We start from the raw sequence: 23,460 nt of genomic DNA, 5'->3' as shown, positions 1-23,460 counted from the left end.
TTGCTCTTGCAGTTAAAGGACAGTAATGAAACAAGGCCAACTCTTACATCAAAGCGAGATTAAAGCTTGTGCAAATGGCTCAAACTTCTGTGAAGAAAGGGTTCTCCTGCCTGGGTCTCCTAAAATCTTTGTCCTGTGTCTTTCTAGTAGTCTTATATATATTAAAAAGGTTTGCTGCTGATTCTGCACTGAAGCTTATTTTGGTATGGATAACCTGAGATTTTAGTGACTTTGTTTCTTTAATTAAGTGTTATATCTTGAATTCATAAGCCTTTAATTTTCATGCTTCTGTGATATTTGTTCATAGGTCTGACCAAGTAGTTGCTGTTACACTTTGGCTAGTACTGAAGCTTTAAGCCAAAAGATTTAGGTCACTAGTACTACCAAAGTTGTTATGTAGTTATTGCATCTTTTTTATTGCATGTTTTTAAAAGCTAGGGAGTTGTCTTAGCTGCAGTGCAGGAAGCAGAAAACAAAAGCAAGGCTGACTCTTGGGCTTTTCTGAATACATGAGTAAGAGGTTAAAAGCAGTATACTTTCCAAAAGTATGTAGATAGTTTTTTGCATGGCTGAAATTGTTTTAGGAAACGAGTGAGATCAGGAGTAGAGTAGTTATTTTCTAAGTAAATATTTTAAGCCAAAACTAGTGATTCAAGTGACCTTTTGGGTGCTGTTTGTGGTGAGGTTGGTTCTAAGCCTGTAGCTGTGCCCTGCCCTGCACCCCGTGGTTCCTGAGGAGTGGGCAGTGCCAGGGATGACCCAGGCTGTGGTGTGACTCCATCAGTGCTGTTGTGTGACTCCATCAGTGCTGTTGTGCACTCCTTGGTGGGAGCCCACCAGCCCAGGGTCTCCCAGGTGGGTTTTGGGGTGTAAATGGGGGAGACACCCCTACAGCCATCAGAGAGAGGTGGGTGCTGCTGCAGGTGCCTGCTCAGGCTCAGAGGCACCTGGGCTGTGCCAGCCTTGGCTGGGAGCAATGAGTGCTGCTGTAGGACACCTCAAGCCAAGCTGCTCCAGGGCTGTCACAGCAGCAGCCCCTCCACCCCTTGGTGGAGAAGAGCCAGCAGGGTTTTGGCTTGCTTCTCACTTTCTGCACCTTCCCAGGAGCAAGCCATGATCTGTCCTCCAGAAGGAATTCTGCTTTGGAGCTTTTAGCAAAGTGAATGTGTCAGCTGATCTCCAGGCTGGGCTTTTTAGATGTCACTGCTGAGGGAGTGAGCGTGGAGTCCTCCTGTTGGTGGCTTCTGCTGAGAAAAGCCACACACAGCAGTGCCTGGCAGGTTGTGGGCTCTCCCCAACACCTCAGCACCAGTGATGCTTTTCAAACCACAGAGAGCTTGTACAGAGATCTATGGTAATGCTGTAAGACAGTCTTGTTCATAGCTCCCCAAAATGCTGGTGCTTTTCCAGGTCCATTCCTTGTTCATAGCTCCCCAAAATGCTGGTGTTTTTCCAGGTTCATTCCTTGTTCATAGCTCCCCAAAATGCTGATGTTTTTCCAGGTTCATTCCTTGTTCATAGCTCCCCAAAATGCTGGTGCTTTTCCAGGTTCATTCCTTGTTCATAGCTCCCCAAAATGCTGGTGTTTTTCCAGGTTCATTCCAAGCTGTGCTTCCAGGGTCAGGGCATGTTTTGGGTGTGTCTCTCGTGCCCTGGGACAGGTAACCTGCAGAAAAGGTCATTTACACCTCAATTCCATGCGGGATGTTGTGTGTGGGGAGTGTTGGTCCTCACAAGGAGTGTGGCACAGACATCATGAGGCAGTGCTTGTTCCTGGTTCTTCACTCTGTAAGCAGGCAGAGCTAAAGCAGAGGTCCAGGTGATTGAAGACATGGGACCAGGTCATGGCAGGACCGGGAGAAGCAGCCTGTGCCAGCCCTTGGAACAAGGACAGCCCCTGCAGCAGCTCCAGCTGCACCCTCCTGATGGATCCCAGCAGGCAGAGTCAGTGACTGACACGTGCTGGGGACCAGCTGGACCCTTAAGCACCCAGGACCATGGAATCACAGAATCATGGAATGGTTTGGTGGGAAGGGACCTCAAAGCCCATCCAGTGCCACCCCTGCCATGGGCAGGGACACCTCCCCCTATCCCAGGGTGCTCCAAGCCCCATCCAGCCTGGCTTTGGACACTTCCAAGGATCCAGGGGCAGCCACAGCTTCTCTGGGCACCCTGTGCCAGGGCCTGCCCACCCTCACAGGGAAGAATTTCTTCGGAACATCCCATCTATCCCTGCCCTCTGGCTGTTTAAAATCCCCCTTCCTTGTTCTGTCACTATCTGCCCTGTCCTTCATTTTTTATAAGCTCTCCTAAAGTTCTGAAAGGCTTTAACAAGGTCTCCCTGAAGCGTCCTCTTCTCCAGGCTGAACAATCCCAGCTCCCAGCCTGTCACTGAATGCTTTCACATCCAGCCTTGGAAAGAAATACCTACAGCTTCTGTATGTTATAAAACCATCTGGGGTTTCCCCTGGAGGTTTATGTTCCATGAGAGGGGAGCTGCATGTTTTGCAGGGCTCAGAAGCCACCTCTGGCCATGCATACCAGATCTCTCCTCCTTTCCTGGGATAGCCCATTTCCTACTGATTTTTGGTTTGTTGTGCTTGGGGCCTCAGCTAAAAAAATTACCCTCATGTGCTGTATCTGGAAATTTTGCTGTCTGCAAACAACATGGGTGTTGCTGCTTCAAATTTACAGAGGATGCCAGCTCCATCCCACTCAGTATCCATCTCACTCAGCCCCTCTCATCTCCTGTCTCAGGAAGGCATTTCTGAAGCTTTACGTGGTATTTCCCTTCCTCTGCATGACACCACAGTTGCTGTTTGTGCTGGGATTCTCTGCAGGGCATTGTTGTGACATTGGAGACACCAGTCTTGGAGGAGGATTTGGGATGTTAAATACCTTGGGTGAACATTGTCTAAAGACCAGCATGATCCAGAGCATCTTTTTGGATTTTCACTTGCAGTGGTCACACTAGAGGAAAGGCAACTTTTCATCATCCCCAGGCAAAGATTCAATGGCTGGGTCTGTGCAAAAGAAAGGACAAAAAGGCTTTTTTTGCTCTTTAAGGTTATTCTGTAAAGTAATATCGCTGTAATTTAGTCTGCCAGACACTTTCCAGTGTTTGCAGTTGCAGATGAGGCTTTGCCAGCCTTCAGCTGTCCAGACTGAAGTTTCCATGCTGAGCATCTGCCCCAAATTGCCATTTTGAGAAAAATACAGCTAAAATGGAAGAGGGGTTTTTTGTTTGGTTGGTTTTGGTTTGTTTGTTTATTGGGGTTTTTAGGGTGGGGAAGTTTTGGATTTTTTTTGTCAATTAAGCTAAATAAAATGTGTTTTCTTCTTGTTTTGAGCAGGTCAGGCATGGCCTGCAGGCAAGGGAAGGGTTTGGGGGCCATAGAGGTAGAATGAGGGAAACTGGAGGTGAGTGGGAGAGGTTTCCAGGCACTGCCCATGTTCCCCTGCTGGACTAAGCCCTGCTGTTTCCATGTTTGCCCTCAGTGCAGGCTAGAAAAAGGTGCCACAGCTCCCAGCAGCTGTTCATGGGCAAAGCAAACACAGCTTTGTACCTCACAGGCTTAAGCAGGAGTGGAAAAGCTCCATGGACCTGAAGCCCTGAACTCATTGCTGATGCTGGAAGGAGACCAGGGTGCAAAGGCTTATCTCTGGTGGGTTTTTCTACTGCTTCATTCAGTAGGAAACCCCAGATTCATTGCTTGGGTTTTTTCTTTCCTTCTGGGATTTCCTGTGCACCTGCCAAGCTACAAAGTGCTGTGCAGCCTTTGCTTAGCTGATCTTGGTGCTGTTTGGTTTCATGCACAAGGAGTTATGGCTGTTAATTTGGGGCTGGACAAACCTGGTGCCTCATTTTTTGGGGAACTGATGATTTTGATGCTCTCCCCAAGTTTCCAGCCAGGTTCTTGCTGTGCTCAGCACTCAGCACTTCTCTAAATCAGGAAAAGAAGGTGGCAGGAACCATGTGTAAGCTTCTCCTGTAAGTGCCACGTGTTTTTTCCAGCTTTACATTCTGCAGTAGAAATAGATCTGGTTCTCTGGGATGGTGTTTACCTGCTTTTAAATAGAAATCAGGTTCCTGCTATTTCCAGCTCACTGTGCCACAAACTTTCAGAGCTCTGCAATGAATAGGACAGGTACATATGAGGTAGAAGATGGGTTTTTAGGTGTGATTGTGAAGGAAATAACTTTAATACTGCTGCTTGTGCTCCCTCTGTCTGGACATGGCCCTCAGTGCTCTGGGCTGGTGACAGTGGGCATCAGGCACAGGTGTGACTCAATGGTCTGGGAGGGTTTTCCAATGAATGATTTGAGTATTCTGTGTTTCCATCATGTCCTGCCAAACCCAAGGGAAGCAGTGGGGAGGAGGAGTGCCCAGAACAAAATTGAGGCTGTACTTGGTGTGACACATACCTGAGAGCTGCCACAAAAGAAGCTTCTGGGGGGACTTTGGAGCCTGGGCTTGGTGTGTTCATGGTGATCCCTTAGGAGATGTGGCCACGTAGTGGTGACATCAAAAACTGAGGCAGCCCTGGGTTTGTTCAAGGAGGAAGCTGAGTTCTGAGTGAATGAAGGAGGAAGGCCCCATCTGAACTGAGCAACAACTTCCCTTACAACGGGAAAAACCACGAAGCATCTCATCACATCCCAGAGCAGAATGGGGATGACTAAAGCTGATACCACACTGGGAGACAGAGCAGTTACCAGAGTAAACAAACGTCCCACGCCACTGTGCTGCTAAGAGTGTAAAATACTAGGGAGCAACATTTTGAGCTTGTGGTTTCTTAGTTACTCATCTCTTGCTACACGCCTTTTTCTTGGCGTGCCTTAAATGTGCAGGCAGCAGGAAGTGTGGTCAACTGAAAAGTTGCACTTGGCTGTGGCAGGTGTTACTTTTGTGGCCATAAACCAAATTCATGCTTGCCTTGGGATGCTCCTAAACCTGGATCTCACAGGATGCTGGGGCTGAGCACTGGAGGGAAGCACTGGCTGGGTTTGATTGTTACCCTCTGCAAAAGAGCTGCTTTTAAATAAAACCCAGCCTCTCTGAGAGCTGAGTGTCTGGAGTTCTGCTGTTGAGGGGCTGCCCCAAAACTCAGGCTGACCTTGAGTGACAGCTGCACAGTGCTGAGTTTTCTGTGTTTGGTGCCTCGGCTGAATCCCTGCCAGGGGTGTGAGTGTGCACAGCCTCGGGAGGATGTGAGAGCTGCATTTCAGATGGGGCCCATCTCTCTGCTCGGAGATTTAACTCTGTTTGGATGATGAGGATGGAGACATCTGTAAAAAGTAACAGTCCCCCTTCCTTCCAGAAAAAGGCTATGAGCTTTCCAGCTGTTGGCTAAGACAGGTTTTCCTGTTGAAATAGCTTTTGTCTGAAGTAAGTCTAAAACAATATGGTTATGGTAACTGAAAATATTTCTTTGTCAATTCTAGTTGTAAATCCAAGTGTTTTGATTCATTGCTACTTCTTGTAGCAGCTGTTTGATTCAGAAAGCCTTATGGAATCTTCCAGCAAAGTGCCCGCTGCTGGTAAAATGCAGTTTTGCTTATTTTGTGTATTTTCTTTACCATATTGTGTGTGACTAATTTTCTTTTATCTTCACAGTCTCACAATTCCAGAACACACTTTTGCTTTCCTTCAGAAGTCCTATCAACCTGAATAATGCAAAACAAGCCCATAACATTCATTCGTGTGGTTCTTGTTTGCAACCACAATAAAATGGATTGTGCCATAAAGCTGTCAGCTGATGCCATCCTATAGTCATAAAATATGCTTGGGATCTTTTCTTAGTTCTGCAGAGTTTAAAGATGAGCTTATTAGGCATCTCTCTGATGTGTAATTATTCTGGGCTGAATAATGTTAATGAGTATATATGCAATTTATATACAGTAGGTAAGCAAAGAAGAGTGTATGTTTAAAAAATTAGTTTACCAGAGCAGATTTGCAATAAAAGTGGATCTAATGCACTTAAGAGATTTCTATTTTCTTTTGAATACCTTTTTGAAAAAACAAATCATGTTTGCTGCCTCAGGAAAGTTTTACTTCTGTATGGTGGGTGTCTTGACTACATTTCTGTGTTTTATTTCAATTTCAAGACATGCTATTTTGCAAATCAGAGGAACCCTCAGAGATTAGGAGGTTAAAAAGCATGTCAGGGTATCTGCTCAGTCTGGAAGCCAGGGCTGCATCATCTCCTCTGACTTGGTTGGTGTTGCTCTGTACTAGGTATTCTTGAATGAGATAAGACCTGATGCTTTTTTGTTTCTCTCAGCAGGTTCTTCTTAAGCACACTAAGCAGATATTTTTAATACACCCAAACAAAAATTGTAATTTTTAGAACTCCAGCTGACATTTAGAGCTTCAGCTTGGCTTTCAGAGGCGCTGAGCACCCACCTGGCACCTGGTGGTTGGTACCAGCTGTTCTGGAAACAGGAGGAGTTGCCTCACACCAGTGGCAGCAAAAGGAACTTTGAAAAAAATGCCTTTGAATTTTCAGTGTGTGTGTCTTCTTAGTGCCAGGGGTGCTTCCAAAGGGGAAGTAATTACAACAGAAGGACCTGACCTCATTTCTTGTTCAGAAGGGGGTGTAAGTAGACTGTCATCTCCTGAACAATGGATTTGTGGCTGTTGGCTAAGGCACATGTCCCTCTGAGGGAACAGAATTGGAAACCAGGATGTTAAATCTGTGTTTTGTTGTCCTGACCTCAGCATTTCTGGGACTGGCAAAGAAAAGGTCCTGCTTCCATTTCAATCCAAACCTTTGGAGCCAGAGGGTTCAGCCTGACTGACTTGTTTATGAAGGTTTGGTGCACTTTTGCTAGTAAAGCTCAGAGAAGAGCAGAGAACATAAGATCCATTTATTCAACACTGCCTGTGTGTTTTTTCACTTGAAATTACAAAAACCCCATGAATCTTATTGGTGGGTTTTATGAATACACTTTTCCAGAATCCCTGGCTCATTCTTGTTCTATTACACTTTTCACTGCTCTGCTTTTTCCTTCATCAAGAGCCTGCCTGTTTGTGTCAAGCTGCTGGGTTTATGCAAAAGCTGTGGTGAAACAGTTGGTGAAATGGTTGGCTCAGAGATGCCTGAAAGGGCAAATAGCAGAGAAACAGTGTCTCAGGGTAGCAAAAAGTTCTGCTGCTGCAGGAGCAGCATCTCCTTGGCAGGGATGATTGATTGTATAGTCAAGGTCTTTGGGAGTAGTAATAAGGGGTAGAGAAGTCTCTGAAATGTTGTTGTGGATTTGGGAGCTCTTCAGGGTGTTTTGAAGCCACACTGGGTGCTGTTCAGTGAGAAAATATTTCATAGAAATTCAGGGCTCATCTCTCACCTCATCAGGCTGGTGACGTCCCATCAACCCAAATGAAGATAGAAAATGGGTTTATGTGGTTTTCCCTGCATTTGTTTCTCAGAAAGCCACAGGCTGCCTTTAAGGCACCCTTGAAGAATGCAAACATGGCTTGAGATGTTGCTCCAGTGAGGAAATGCAAGCAGCTTTTGGAGAAATTCAGGTTTGGATGAGACTCAGAATGAGCATTGTTAGACAGGGGCTAAATATGTTTAAAGTCACATTACTAGTGATTACTTCTGCATTCACAAAGTGAAAATGTGATCTGATATGCATAAATTTGCCAAATAAAAAACCCCTATGGCACAGCTCTTGCATGTTGCATTCTTAGGGCTGCTTTTTTTTCTTGGTGCCATAAATAAAGCATTTTGCAAAACACAGAAAGATGAAGAATTTAAGTTTTGATGCAGACGAGTGAAACATGCTCTTCTCCAGAAAGAGGGAATATATCAGCATCCACAGTGGCAGGAGCTCAGATTGGATTGATGGGGAGAACTTCATAGAGACCTTTGATGGAAGAGCTGAGACTTACAAAACTGGAGCTGCATAACCAGTCATACAAAGGTGTGAGAGAGAAAACTGTTAAATGCACTGGCTGAAGCATTGCCACCATGGATACAAACCCAAGCCTTGAACATCTTCTGGCTGGTTCTGTGTAGCCAGAGGTCCTGGCACACAGGCAGGGGGTTTGGTGTGTCTGTACCTGGAGGGACATGAGGGCCTCCAGGGGCACAGGGTCACTGTGAGCCAGCAGGAGAGCTCTCACCAACCATCTCCCAATAAATGCTCAGGAACAAATTTCCTTTTTTTAGTAATAACCTGCCCAGCTGCCTTTCTGAGCCCAGACCTCACGTGGCCCCGCTGTACAAACACAGCACAGGGAGAAGGTGGTTTGGATTTGGTTTTTTCCTTTCAAGTCATGTTGTCACAAGCCCTTTTGAACATGAAAGATAAATGGAGAGGAAATGAGGCAGCTTATCTCCCTTTTTTTTTTTTTCCAAGAAGGAAGGAGCATTGAAACATTGGGGCAGCCAAGAAGCCTCAAGCACAGGCTTAGTGAGAGGGGCTGTGGCTGAGTGGAGCTTCTTCCTGGGAAGTCCTCTTAGAAATGGAGAAAACAAACACCAGTGGTGACTATTGTCCTCCAGTGATGAGTGTTTGAAGATCTGAAAGTGGTCTAGGAGGAAGAAGAATAATGCACAGCACTTGGCATGCCAGGTGGCTGGATGGAACCCCTCTGAGCTGATTTCACTGAATAAAAGGGGGCTTTGGTGAAACCAGCCCCGTGGAGGAAACAAGGCAACTGGGACCTACAGAGCTGTGTGTCACCACCTTCCTGTCACAGCAAGTGACACTGAGCCTGTCTGGGAGCTGCAGTCAGACACTCTGTGGGGCTCTGGCCTTTCTCTGAGTTACAGTTAAAAATAGCAGCCTGAAAAAGAAAATAAATACTTTTGAACAGTGTGCCGGAACCGAGAGACCTTAAACCCCCACGTTTGCACAGGAGAGGCTGTAAGAGGAGTGTTCCTTTGTGTGTGTCCTCTGTGGCATTTACTTCAAATTCTTTCTGAACACAGTTCTTTGGTTTCCCTTTTTCCTTAAATTCCCCTGACCTGTGCCCTTGTCACCTGGGAGTATTTCTGCCTCTGGTGATGTGGGTTGCTGGCACTGGTGGGTTGCAGGAACAGCAAACCTGGGGAATATAAAAGTAATCCTTCATCTTTGACACTGCTGCAGCTGCAGAAAGTTAGGGGTGTTTGGATTTTTACTTGACCTCTTTTCAGCATAAAATTTCGGGAATTATTCTAGATTTGGGAGCAGAAGGTGTATTTTAATTAGTAAGGTCCCACCTTTAATTTAGAAGGAATCAAAGGCACGAACTCTGCAAGTAAGGAACAATTAATGAAGTTTTTAATGGGTCCTTCTAGCTTTGCAAAAGAAAAACCCCAGAATGTTTAGATCACTTTGTTTTATTTGTTTACTGTGCTTTGGAAATACTGTGATCTTGATTGTGGTCTTGTTCAACTTTGAATGGGAGAAAACAGGGGAAAGGAGGCCACTGGCAGGTCCCCCGTGTTGAGAAGCCCCAGGCAGCCAGAGAGCCATCTCCCATCTTCTGTTTGTCCTTTCCTATTCATTTTGTTTTCATTTGCCTCATTTTCTCTGCTTCTTCCCTTGAATTGTCCCTGGGCCAGATTTAGAAGGAGCTTTTGGAGTGGTTTCATTGGTTTCACAAGGGAAGAAGCCAATTCTGTTTCTTTTGCACCCATTTCACAGCTGGAAGAGAGCAAAAGGCTGTGACCTATCCTGAAGTGGGACTTTGGGGCAGCCACAGCTGCTGTGGGAGAGTCAGAGCAAAGTGTGAGAGAGAGAACCAGACCAAGAGGGAGGAGTGAGAGGAGATGTGGTCAAGGTCTCCCTTTCCAGCAGCCTCAGTGCATCTTGCTCTCTTTGTGCCACCCTTTCTTGAAGGAGCCTGGTTCAGGGGCTGATGCTCTGGTGTCACTTCCCAGTGCTTCTGCACTAATTTGAGTTATAAAGCTGATCTGTTGCACCACAGAGCTGTAGTTTCCCTTCCCCATCTGTAATAAGCACAGAAAAAACTGTCTTACACAGGGTTGGGTGAGCAACTCATGTAATAATTATACACTTGTCTTCTAAACTCTACCTTAATTGATGCTTTTTAGCAGTTGTGTGAAGAAACCCTTCCCACAGGATGAGGCGCCAGTGCTTCCTCCTGTCTCTCCTGCAGAGTGAAAAGTGACCAGTGTGGATTTCCTGAGGGACATTACCATCCATGGAGAGGTAGAGAAGGGCTTGTTTGTGAGAGGGGAGACCTTCAATTGCATGAGTACAGACCCTTTTAATGCCTGGCAGTATTCCTTGCAAAGGAATAAATGCAGTCCTCTTTTTAAATCAATTTATTTCTGAAGATTTAGCAAACGTTTTTAGAGCTATTATGTTATTTTTCTGAACATGAGAACAGACTACCAGCAAGCAGAGTTTGTCTAGTTTGTCTTAGCTAAGGCTTTGAAGGATTGACCACAGTGTAGTGCTATGGAACATTTTTCTCTTGTAGGTTGTGTCAGCCTTGAGCAATTGCTGCTGTAGCATCTGCATGGCCAACAAACATGTGACATCAGAAAGGGACCCTGCTGTGTAACAACAAAATATATAACAGATCAAAGAGCTTTTATAAGCTTTGTAACAACAAAATATATGACACATTAAACAGATTTTACAAGCTTCACTCGAACTTCTAAGTTTTATACAGTAAGTTCTCCCATCCTCTGCCCAATGTTTTGCTCTCACAAGTTACATTTTCCTGCAGTGACATTCCAGTAGTATAACCTGAAACTAGTGAGAGCCTGAATAAATGGCTAAATATGCACTGCAAAGGAAAAATGTTTCCATTTTTGTTGTTCAAGCTGAATGTAAAGTGGGAGGTCAGGTAAAAAAAATTAAAAATTCTTTGGAATGTGAATTGCATTTTACATACTCCTCTTCATGTATTATAAAGTAGGTTAATATTATATACATACATATATGTTTGTATAAATTTTTGTCCTTTTTAAAAGAGGGGGAAGAGGAATAAAATCAAGTATTGATTTTCACAAGAAGTTGTCTCTTTGTCCCCATCAAAATGCCCTTTCACAGTCGCTGCCCTGCAGAGACCAAGGTGAGGAGGTGTTGGCACAAGCAGAGCAAACCAGGTGAAACTGGAAAATGGTCCCAGCTGGCACAACTGTGACCTGGGTATGGCCTTGGGCTTCAGAGATCTGAATGGTGCTTGTTTGGGTTAAAATCTGTGTATTCACCCAGGTGCTGGTGTGGGGTTCAGAGTGGCAAGAAGGGGCTCTGAGCTGAAATTATTTCCTGTGGCAAAATCAAGTGGCGTGGTTGTGTTGGGAGATCATTAAAGTAAATGTCCTTGCTTTGAGACCTCTGTTTAGTTTAGAGATTAGTCTTGGCTTTACCCTTCTTGCACATAGGCTTAGCCGAAGCTCCTTTGCAAATTTACTCATTTTCAGTGTATACAGGAGCCAAAAGTGAAGCAAATGCCTCTAGAACTGATGAGGGAAATGGTAAGAAAAGAGGCTCCAGTGTTACCATTATTCTCATTTTGTTACTCTGTTTGTGTGTTGAAGAGAAATGGAATAAAATCCTGCCATGGAATAATGGCCTTCTGCTACAGTGCTTAAAAAGGGATTACTTGGTAGGAAATATGGTACTCTGAGGAGTCCATCTGGGCTGATGGTGACAGGAGTTGGAATGGTGAGGGAGCAAAGGGAATTTATGACTCAGGTAAGGAAACCTCAGAATAAATGAAGCCCCTCATGGAAAGATATGTGTGTTCTCATAGCTTTGGCCAATGTCATGTACTCCCTGGAGTAATTCTGTGATAGAGCCATGTAGTGTGGTATAATTTGGCAAAGTAATTAAGAAAAAAGAAATTAGTTAAAATAGCTCCCAGATCTGTATGAGCATATGCCAAGCATTGCATGGAAATAATATTTCCATGTGTGTGTGTCTGTGTAAATATAAATATATACATTCAGAAAAAAGCTTCAACTAATGTAATGAAGGTGGTTATTTCTGTTATCTATGTCTCTGTGTCTTTCTGTCATTTTGTCTTGTGGATGGCTGGGCAGTGAGGTAACTGTCACCCGAAAGGGAGGGAAGGGGGAATACATCATCCTGATTTAAAGGGTGATGCAGCACTGGCTTACATTTTTGGAATGCTGTTTAAATGTTCCCAAGAAACATTTTTGTGTGACCTCCAGTGATGTGTAACTGGTGCTGAGATCTGGATTGGAGAAAGCTGCTCAAGACATGCCTGGTGTCTGTGTTCCCAGGAGTGGCTCAAATTGTGGCTCAGGGAGTTGAAAAAAAAAACCCCAAAACTTGAAAACCATGGACCTTCACCAAATTTATTTATCACAGATCATAGTTTAATTTCATGTGACCCCCCCACCCCAGGAATTAGATTGGGTTCATTTGGTTATTAAATCCCAAGTCCTTCTGGTGCTGTGAAAGAAGCTTAAAAATAAAGTCTTGTCAGACCTTCTTCTAGTTGAATCTGACCATGAGTAATTGTTTCTAGACAGATCATTGCTGTTTCTCACCCCATTACCAACAAAGAGTGGATTTTAGCAGCCTTTGAGATAAGCTTATCTGACACAGTGTTAATCAAACCCTTGGCTTGTTTCAGCCTGATCAACCACGAGCACTGGCCTTTATGTAATTCATGATTATTAGGATTTTTTAGCTGGACAGAAGTGCAAAGGCAATTTATGAAATCTTCCTTCTCCCATAAATAAGGATTGAGCAGTGGGAGCAGGGGAATGAGCTGCAGGAATGAGTCTCTGAGTTGGACCCAAGAGCCACCCTGTGTTTGTGCAGGATCTGTGCTCTGCTGTTTGTTCTTCATTTTCAATAATCGTTCATCATTCAGAATTAACTTAAACCAGCAAGCTCCATAGTGAGATCACAAGCTTCTCTTCACAAAACAAGCATTTTTTATAGAGTACATGAGGTCTCCCTCAGCTCAATCTGCTCCCTCTGAATGTGAGATGCTCCTGAAGCTTCCTGGGAACAACAGAAGTATGGAAACCTTTGGAAATCTATGGGATAATTGTCCATCTCAGTACAAAATTCAGCCTTGTGTAGCAGAGCACTTGAGGAAGAGCAAGGTATGAGGGTCAGATTGTAGAAAGGGAGATCTGCAAGGTTGGAATGGAGCCTGTTACTTTTGGCACCTCTTTTGCCAGGTATCATATCTAGATGAATTTACAAAGGTGATTGTTTAGCTTGCTGTGAAACAAAACCTTCACTTCTGATGGAGCACAAATATCACACCCACAGTCTCAGCTGCCAAACTTGTGAAAAAATCTGATTTTTTCACCAGACAGCATCAGTTTTTTCCTATAGAGAAGATGGACTAAGCACCTGAGGACTGCTATATGCTGAGACGTGAGGAGAGGCTGATCTGAGGTGTGATGGGTGTTACCACTCCTCTGCACTGAGTTTTGGGTGACTAACAGGGATTTTGCCAGCATGGCAAACAGGTGATTTGAGGGTGTGTGCACACCACTGGAGTCACAGAATTGTAAGGTTTTATTGAGAGCAGTCTCCATTAATATAAACCAAGGCTGGGATAAATAATTGGTTTCAGTATTTTACCAGGTACAAACCACATGTTCCTGCATGGGAAAGAGGGGTGGCTCCACCAACCAGAGCTGCTGGGTTTGGCTGAGTGCAAACAAACCTGAGAGGTGATCCAGCCAAATCAGAACCTTTGTGTCTGCCTTCCCTTTTTGTCATAATAGGTATTAAGTCATGACTCAGATTAATTGAAATACTATTTCTACAAATAAAGATCAAAATGAGTTCTGCTTTCAACAGCAGTGAGAGTAGTTTACATTGCCTTCCTGTATGAAGTCTGGGAGCACTTGAACTTAAAGACTTCTTGGGTGCTATTGTAAGCACTGCACAAGGAAGGAGACTGTAGGAAAGAGGGAATCACTTGTCAATCCCACTACACTGTTCTATACCCCAGGGCACTGGAAGGTGGTGGGCACTGTCAGGATGTGCCAAACAGAATCACTTCCACAGGATTTCTGGCTACCAGATGCATTTAGCAACTGATAATGATGGTTGCAGTGAAGGGGTGATCCGAGGAAAAGCAGTTTTTGTGGTGAGTTTCTGCTTCCCTCTCTTCCTGTTGAGCATCCAGCCCATTTCAGAGGTGCCAGTATGACATCCAGCTTTCAGGGCTCATGTAGAGCATCTGCAATTTCAGACATTTACCTCAATCAGAGTTGTGCTTTTCTTGGACTTGGGATGAAGTTGGCGCAGGAGCTGAACACTGGAATTATTTTGTTAACTCATTTTGCTGCTGCCATGATGGGCTGTGAGAATAAGACTGTGTTTATGGACAGAAAAATGGATGGATGGATGGATGGACGGACAGTAGTAATTTTAAAGCTCAGTTTGCATTAAGGCATACAGTTCATGTAGATTAACTGGTTTCTAGCTTATAATTTAAAAGTTTGCCCCCAGTTGTGGGTTCCATCCTGGCTTGGGGAGCACTGTGTGGGTACGATCAGCTGAACATTTTAGATTGTTTTCTGACAGCTTTGCTCATGGCCTGGTGGAGGAAATAAGACAAAGTGATTTGTTCCTGTTCTGTCTCACTGCTTTACTTGTTTGAAGTGCTGGGTGTGCTGACATGAGGCACACACAGTGCCTATTTCTTTTAGGTTTTATTTTGTCCAGGATTTGTTTTAATTTGGCAAATAATCTACTTCCTTTACATTTATGTCCCCTGGGACTTATGTGGTGTAAGAACATACATCAGCCCCCAGACCTTCAAAGAGATTCATATCACTGGTCGTGGTATATTTGGAAAACCCTTTCCAAAAGGTGCTGAGTGCAGGCAATTGTGTTGTGAGAGGGAAGGATTGTGAATGTTTTCCTACTCTTGGAAGGGTCATCTTACTGCCAAACACCAATATTTAAGTGAAATAGCTTTTATGGCAAGTCCTTCCCTCTTTCCATTCTTAACTTCCAAATGGCTGAAGTTCTGGGAGTGTGAGCAGTCACTCTCTTGTATGACAGCCAAGAAGTGATTGTTTTCTGACCTTTTTTCCTGAGTTTTCCTGAGCTGCACCTGGACTGGCCACGTGGCAACGTTGTTGAGAGCAGGGAGATGTGGCAGGGGGAGCTGGATAGGCTGTGCTGGGAGCCAGACCAGCAGGAATTCATTCCTGGGAGAACTTGCTGAAGAGTGCCCTTGTTTGAAAAAGCTGAATGTCAGTTATTTCAATAAAAGCAGTGAAACTACCACTATAAAATTGGGTATTTGAGGCCATTCTGTGGGCCCAATGATTTGGAGTTACATACAAGTGTCCAGTGTGGGTGACACAATTAAGAAGGTCAAAGGCAGGGGAAAAGCATGGAAAAAGATCTGGGGGTGATTACTGATTTCCAGGGGAGCAATAGGTAGATGGTTCTTGTTTCTCAGTGTGGCAGCATTTGTTTTAATTCTTAAAAGAGGCATCATAACTCATGCTAAAGTTTTGTGGTCATGTGCAGGGGCAGTTCTCCAGAGCAGGAGGTGCATTGTGAAGTATTAGCAAAGTTTACTCTGGAGTAGGATCTAAACTCTCAGTAAAGGAGGAACAGACATTTGCCATGTTAATTTGATGGACATCCTTCCACCTCCATCACAGTTGTCTTTTCCTGTTGGTAATTTTGGTTTGTGGAATCACAGAATATCCCAAGTTGGAAGGAACCCACAGGGATCAATCATTGAGTCCAACTCCTGGCCCAGCACAGGAGCAGGAGGTTGCATGCAGGCTCCTCCTGGAGCTGATCAGACTCCTCATTCTCCCAGGATAAACATCCCAGCTGCTGGGCTTCAAGTCCCATTTATATGGGCTGGAGCTGTGCCACTGCCAGACCAGCCAAGTGGGAGCATTGGCTGTGCTCCATATAAACAGCTCTGACGAAGCCAGCCGCACTAAATTTGGAAAAGAATTAGGGGAACTCATTTTTCAACTGCCCTGGAGTATTTTATCTCCCGTTGCCCCATGTTATAATTTCATGGGAAGAGTTTCTGTTACTCAGGACTGTTTCCATCATGTTTATTTTCAGAAAGCGTATTTTTATTTTCTGTAAACCAAAAGAGTTTAAATATCCATTGAGGAACAATGGATCAAGGGTCTGTCTGCTTCTCTTCCCACCTTCAGGTAGCACTGAAATTCCTGTTCAGCTGAGCCCTGCAAGGCCAGGTCCTCTTATGGTGCCACTCACAATCTCTTTAAATAAACTTTTCTTCTAATTTTAAGAGGGAGGAGTATTTTTAATGCAGAGCTCCTTTGTGACAAGTAGTGTGAAGACTGGAAGAAACAACCAGAAACATTTGCCTCTTGATTCTTGTTTTGGTTTGTCATAAATATAGTCTGCACATAAAAATTACATCATCAATGCCCTATTTCTGACGTGTATGTTGTGAACTGCAGAGTTTCTTTCTCTTCATTGTGCTTTAAGCTGATCTAAGCAGTACTGACAGTGAAGAATGACACTTCTGAGGGCATTTAGCCTTAATTGAGAGACTTTGCCAAAATTACAGGTATTTCCTGTGATTGTTGCAACTTTTTTCCCAACACCAGAATTTTATTCTTTGTCCCACTTCCTCTACAAAGTTTTACTGCAGGATGCAGGCAGTAGCCAAGTGAGGTGCAGTGTCCCAGAGCCCTCTCTAACAAATTGAGAGGATGATGCGAGCTGGAAAAGAAAAAGCCACAGTGCAAAACAGGGGCAATCCCTGAGCAGGAAACTCTGCCGGGGCTGGGGCCAACAACATCCTACTGCTGGCTGGGACCAGGAGGAAAAAAAATGCTGCAAAGAAGGTTTTGGGAAACTTTGTCCTTATTTGGAGAATAAGTCTATGCCTCTGCCCAAAGCAGGCTAGTTTCTACAGGGCTGGGATATTCTGCTTTAGCAGCACCATATCCTGCTATTATACCCAAGCCCATCCTATAATCAGTATGACTCTAAAAATCCATCTCAAAGCTGAAGATATGGAGTCCAGATTGTCACCGGGCGCTGTCCCACAACAACTCTGTGAAAGCTTTCCATGAGTGGTGAATTGACTCTGCTTCTGACATCCCTCCAGCTCAGTGGGATGGCTGTGCCAGTGCTGAGCCGGCTCCTCCATGTGCCTGGAGAGGGCTCCAGGGCGTCAGGTCTGTCTCCCAGTGCTGGTGTGGGATTGGAATGGGGCAGCAGTGGGGCTGAACACTTCCATGAATTCCATTTCAGGAATACTGTGTGCCAGTCCTGGTCTAGGAGTCCACCTAAAGGCATTAATAAGTCTTAGTTTGAGAATTACCGGTTTTTTTCTCATAAAGAAAATATTATGTTTTTCCTCACTGAGCAGAACAAAATGAAATTTTGAAGGCATCAATGCTGCTCGAGATGCAAAATTGCAATTCTCTGTTGTATGCTCAGAAATGCCCTTTGGCAATGGAGCTCCCTAATACCAAGAAGAAAGGGATCTCTCCAGTATCCAGGATGTTTGGGATGCTCTCTAGATCATAGGCCAGGTTCTGGTTCTTGCATTGCTACAAACTCTTTCAGTCACATATATGCACATGCCTTTAATTTTAGCTTCACTTCCCTGTCTGCAAAGCACCATTACTTCTGTGGTAGGGTTAATGAGTTAATTGCTTGTAAATTGTTTTAAGATTCTCAGAAGTGAGACCTCAGTGTGTTTATTGCTGTTGCTGTTACCCATGAGATCTTGATCACAGCGAGACAATACCAGATTAGTGTTTATTGCAGCATGACTGAGGATATGTTTACATTAAAACAAAGATGAGACTGTAGTGCCCAAGCCTAGAAAAATATTTTGTAGAGCTTTGAGTCATCTGTCAAATCTCAGTAAGCGATAAAATTGGCTCCTATGGCTGAACATTAGCTAGTATCACTGGTTGTCTTTGAAAACCCTTCTACCCCTTGGCCATCCCTGGCTCTGGGGCAGCCCCAAGGAGAGGCAGAGAGCATCTTTCCTTAGAGAAATGGATTTGGGGAATTCTTTGCTTGATCTTAGGAGAAAAAACGAAGTCCCAAACCCAATATTTTCCTGGACAAATTCCCTCTGAATGCATCTCCAAGGGTTTCCTGATCTGTGCAGCAAGATCAGGGCCCTTGGTACACTCAGGAGGTCTTCTCATGGAAACATGGAATGGTTTGGGTTAGATGGACCTTAAAGCCCATCCAGTTCCACTCCCTGCTCTGGGCAGGGACACCTTCCACTAGCCCGGGTTGCTCCAAGCCCTGTCCAGCCTGGCCTTGGACACTTCCAGGGATCCAGGGACAGCCACAGCTTCTCTGGGCACCCTGTGCCAGGGCCTGCCCACCCTCACAGGGAACAATTCCTTCCCAATATCCAATCTAAACCTACTGTCAGTGGGAAGCCATTCCCTGTGTCCTATCACACCATCCCTTGTCCAGAGTCTCTCTCCATCTTTCCTGTGGGCTCCCTTCAGGTGCTGGAAGGTCACTATGGGGTGACCCTGGAGCTGCCTTTTCTCCAAAGAGAATAATTCGGGTCCCTGGTGAGAACTGCCTCGGTTCTGTGTTACAGGCTGTGAAGCCATTAAGTGTATATAGTATATATAAGTATATTAAATACTTTTAAATCTCTGTCCCACCTCAGGGAAGACAGAGGCCACCATCAAGAACTTCAGCCCCCACTACCGCCGCCAGTACGCCGTGGCTTTCTGCAGGCACGTGCAGGAGGAGCTGGAGCAGCACCGCCACTCCCAGTCCCGCTTCCTGAAAACCAGGGTAGGAGGACACTCATCTTCCTGTCTGTGACCCAAACGCGTGTGCAGATGTTGGGTTTGGGTCATTTTGGTTTGGGATGGAAAAGTTGCAGTCTGGGTGCAGGTTTGAAGTTTAATTTTTGAAAATCCGTCTTTATTTTGGTCTCGTTTAGTTGTTTATCATGGCACGAGGAGAACCGTGATGGGAGTTTCTGGTACAAGGAGTTGGGCATTTGGACAGAACTGGTTCCTTCTTGCTGGTTGCAAGGTTCTGCAAAATCTAGGGACAGATATCATACTTCCAGGGAAGAGATTATGTAGGAAATGTAATTAATCCTGTCATCTGTGGCTCAGGGTTCCTTAAAGAAGATGGCTATAATTCCCTCTGTGGAGTGAACCATGGAAAGCTGGTTTTTATTAGAGGGGGACAAAAAGAGAGACAAAAGTCTCTTTATTAGAGGAAAATGCAGAAAACCAACCTTCAAGATTAAGAAGATAAAAATTTAAATGTTCTGAACATACTGGAAATGATGGATTTCCAAAGCTCTTGAAATAAGTAAAGCAGTGAGGTGGGATGACAGAAGATTGGTGCCTTTCAGAAAGATGCACATCAGTTACTACAGTGCAGATGCAAAAGCCTTACAAAGAAATGGGAAACAATTTTCTATATTATAACAAAACCCTGCTTTTCATATCAATGAAATATTTATATTATGTAGTGGAAAATGGGAGGTGGTGAATTCCTGGTCATCCTGCAGGGGTTGGAACTAAATAATCTTTAAGGTCCCTTCCAACCCAAACCACTGTAGGATTCTCTGATCTTTCATTCAGCTTGTCAGGGGAAAGGTGAATAAATCTCTGTCTCAGAAATCTGGCAGTGTTTTGGAAGGCAGAGTTCTTCTGCTGCCTCCTCACCTTGGCTGCAAGAATTTGCTTGTGCTTGTAGAACCTTCTGAAATCAAAGATGTTTATGACTCCAAATTGCATTTGAAGGCTCAAAAGCCCTCAGAGCAGCATTATGGAAATGTAGAAATAAAAGCTTCAAGATGGTCAGTGGTGCAGAGGAGTCTCAAATGTCACCAATTGTCCCTGTAGCCTGCAGGGGAAGCCGGGACAGTCCTGTATGAAGCAGAGCTGCTGCACTTTGCTGAGGACCTGAAGAAGTGGAAGGACAGATACGTCGTGATCAAAAATGACTACACTGTGGATTGCTTTGAGACCAAAGAGGTGAGTGCTGCTTCCATGGATCTGCTTGTACATTCCCAAATAAACCAAAAGTGAGTGGATTTGCTGCTGCTGCCTTGCCTTCAGCAGTAGGAGGTGAAACCTTGTCCTTGTTAGGGTGGTTCCACTGGGATGGCTGAGGGTACAGTCAAGTGCCCTGCCTCGGCCAGTTATGTGGCCAGAACAAACAAATGGGACATTCTTTGGCCAGATACGTCAGCAAGAGCTAACAAATCCTTTTAACAGCCCTTGAACCTTCCTGTGCCTGTCCCAGAGCACTTCTCACCTCTACATCCCTGTAATACATCCCTGTGCTCCTGCAGTTGATCTGAAGTAGTCAGGTTTGGGTGGCTCCAGGCTGGCTACAGTGGAAGCTGCCATAGACAAGCTAGTCCTGGCTGACAAATCCAACAAACTGGGCTCAGGAGAAAATCCCATCCTTTTTCCCTCCCTTCCATCCCTGACTCCTCACCACAGCAGATAAGTGCTGAGAGATTAGATTTGTTTTAGATTTGACATGCCTAGGGAGCATTTCCAAAATTCAGCCTGACAAAAAGATTCTCCCTTTGTGCAATATTCCCATGCATTACAATCATGAAATATCCTTAGTTGGAAGGGACCCACAAGGATCATGAAGTCAGCTCCTGGCTTTGTCAGTGAATTGTGTATTTTATTTTTTTTCTCTCCTTAAATCTCTGTTTGACAATACTTCCTCTCTGTTGATTTTCCAGGCCTACCAGAAGGGAGCTAGCCCTAAGTATCACGTTCTTCCTGCAGGAGGCAAAGTCCTGACTTCAGAAGAAGATTACAATTTGCTTTCTGATAAACATTTTCCAGACCCTGTTGGTAAGTCCTGTCCAAAGCTGAACTGCCAAAGCCCAGGCTCTGTTCCTTACTCTGCCCTGGGAAGGCTTTCGGGCTCCAGTTTTAAATGGGGTAGCAGAAGATGCCCACAGCCCTTTTCCCAAGTTCAAGCACAGCTCCAGAATGGACAAACAAAGCAGATGCTGTAAGCCAACATTCAGAGAGATGCTGGCTCCCTTTCTTCCCAGCACACCGGCCCAAAGCTGCTGGAAGCTGTGCAGAAGCAGGGCAGGAACCACAGCACCATTGTTCCCGGGCTTTGTTAATATTCCTGGTTTATTTGTTTCCATTTTTGGATGCCAGCTGTCTGTGTTGACTCACAGCTGATAATAAGTCCCACAGAGAGGGCAGGAAGGTGGCTGCTTCTGAGTTTGTTGTTTCTGGGTCAGGAACTGCTGTGGTCCTGCCTGCTCCCACTCCACCAAAATGGAGAAAATTCAGGCTTTACGGAAGCAGGTCTCACATTGCAGACTCAGATTTGGAGAATGGGATGCCACATAACAAAAGGGATAAGGGCAACTTGCAAACAAGGATTTATTTTTTGAGTCCTTTAAATCCCTAGGATTTAAAAGTTAGGTGCCCTCTCACACCCTTTCCCAAGCACAGGGTGGTCAGAGGGGCTTGGAGGTGTCCTGTGTGTGTCACCACCGCTCTGCAGCAGGTGGGGTTGAGTGATGTGGAACACCCCAAGGGTGTTCATGAAGTTCCCATGGCTCTCCCTTCCAAAACATCATCACTTCATCCTTATGGCACTACTCTCCATCTGTGTGGTGCTGAAGACCCTCCAAAGTGAACCTCACATGTCTGGGCTCTCAGTGCATGTCAGTGACTCCAGACTGGGTTTGGTCATCCCTAAACGAGCTCTCCAGCATCCCCTGTGTGCAGGGACCTGGGGCAGGTGGGAGCTGGAGGTACTTGGTGCTTTCTTGACATCACCTGCAAGAGCTTGAAGTGACAGTTTTTAAGGGCAGTTTGAAGTGACAGTTTTTAAGGGCAGTTGTGTGTGGAAGTCCTGGAGCCAGGGATAGCACTGCTGTTCCAACACAGTTTACTTAATGCAGCTTGTTTCTATGAGAAAATGTCTTCTTTGAAATTTTACCAAAACTAGATTTTTGCCACCTTGAAGGCAAAGCAAGTGGCCATTAAGTTGCTGGGGTGTGACACAGAGAGGTGTTTGATGCCAGCTGAGGGTGCCCATCCCCGCTGTGTCCCCCTGTTCTCTGTGCCCAATCTCCTGGACTGGGAAGGAGATTAACCTGCTGGAAAGGTTTGGCACAGAGCCAGCCCCCGGGAAATGTGCAGCTCCCAACCAGAGGTGTTTTTGTGCAGGCTCGAGTGAGGAGGCGGCCGCAGCCTTCGTGCCGCTCCCGAAGGAGTTCCCGGTGTACCTGTGGCAGCCCTTCTGCCGGCACAGCTACTACTGCTTCCCAGAGCCGGGGGCACAGCGGCGCTTCAGCGCCGTGCTGGGGGACTGCGTGCGGCATTCCAACCACGGTGAGTGAGGGAAGGGACTGCGGGGGACACTCCAACCATGGTGAGTGCGGGATGGGATCATGGGGGACATTCCAACCACAGTGAGTGAGGAATGGGACCGTGTGGGACATTCCAACCATGGTGAGTGAGGGATGGGATCATGGGGGACATTCCAACCACAGTGAGTGAGGAATGGGACCGTGTGGGACATTCCAACCATGGTGAGTGAGGGATGGGATCATGGGGGACATTCCAACCACGGTGAGTGAGGGATGGGATTGCAGGGGGGACATTCCAACCACGGTGAGTGAGGGATGGGATCATGGGGGACAGTCCAACCACGGTGAGTGCGGGAAGGGAACATGGGGGACATTCCAACCACGGTGAGTGCGGGATGGGAACGTGGGGGACAGTCCAACCACGGTGAGTGAGGGATGGGATCATGGGGGACATTCCAACCACGGTGAGTGAGGAATGGGATTGTGTGGGACATTCCAACCACGGTGAGTGAGGAATGGGACTGCGTGCGGCATTCCAACCACGGTGAGTGAGGGATGGGACTGTGTGGGACATTCCAACCACGGTGAGTGAGGAATGGGACTGCGTGCGGCATTCCAACCACGGTGAGTGAGGGATGGGATCATGTGGGACATTCCAACCACGGTGAGTGCGGGATGGGATCATGGGGGACATTCCAACCACGGTGAGTGTGGGAAGGGATCATGTGGGACATTCCAACCACGGTGAGTGCGGGATGGGATCATGGGGGACATTCCAACCACAGTGAGTGTGGGAAGGGCTCAGCCTGGGACAGTGTCACCCGCCCACCCAGCTGTGGGGAAATGCAAGTCACTCATGAAAGGTGCTTGGCTTCAGCAACCCTAACCCTAACCCCATTCCTGGTCCCAATGCTGTCCAGGTGCTGTACAATCCCTAATTGCATTCCCGGTGCTATCCAGGTGGTGTACAGTGCCCTGACACTCTGGACTTGGCTCCTCACTGAGGTTTGGTAGGGAGATGAGGACACAATCAAGTTTTCCTGGCACTCCATGACTTGAAACCTGTTCATGATGTTTGAGGATTTTCATTTCTCTTCTGGAACAAGTGTAATGGGTTTGACAAAGCTTTTGGCAGCCTGTTTTTTTCTTAAAGTTCAGCACATCACTCTAGGGGCCAATCCTGAACTGGCAGAAGCTGG

The 23,460-nt window shown here is 45.7% G+C and overlaps 1 protein-coding gene across 1 annotated transcript in view; it reads left to right on the top strand.

The window, feature by feature from the left end:
- Nucleotides 1-23,460, top strand: part of NIBAN1 (niban apoptosis regulator 1) — a gene marked incomplete at its 5' end in the record, with an annotated part of 52,283 nt that overhangs the window by 7,064 nt on the left and 21,759 nt on the right. The window contains 4 exons of the mRNA XM_084211066.1: nt 18,593-18,723; nt 19,797-19,928; nt 20,657-20,771; nt 22,119-22,283. Of these exons, the coding sequence (XP_084067192.1) occupies nt 18,593-18,723; nt 19,797-19,928; nt 20,657-20,771; nt 22,119-22,283 (543 nt within the window). The remainder of the gene's footprint in view (nt 1-18,592; nt 18,724-19,796; nt 19,929-20,656; nt 20,772-22,118; nt 22,284-23,460) is intronic.

The sequence above is a fragment of the Fringilla coelebs genome (assembly GCF_963513975.1).
Source record: "Fringilla coelebs genome assembly, chromosome: 9".
NCBI classification, from domain to species: Eukaryota; Metazoa; Chordata; class Aves; order Passeriformes; family Fringillidae; genus Fringilla; species Fringilla coelebs.
This window is presented reverse-complemented; position numbering and strand designations above follow the sequence as displayed.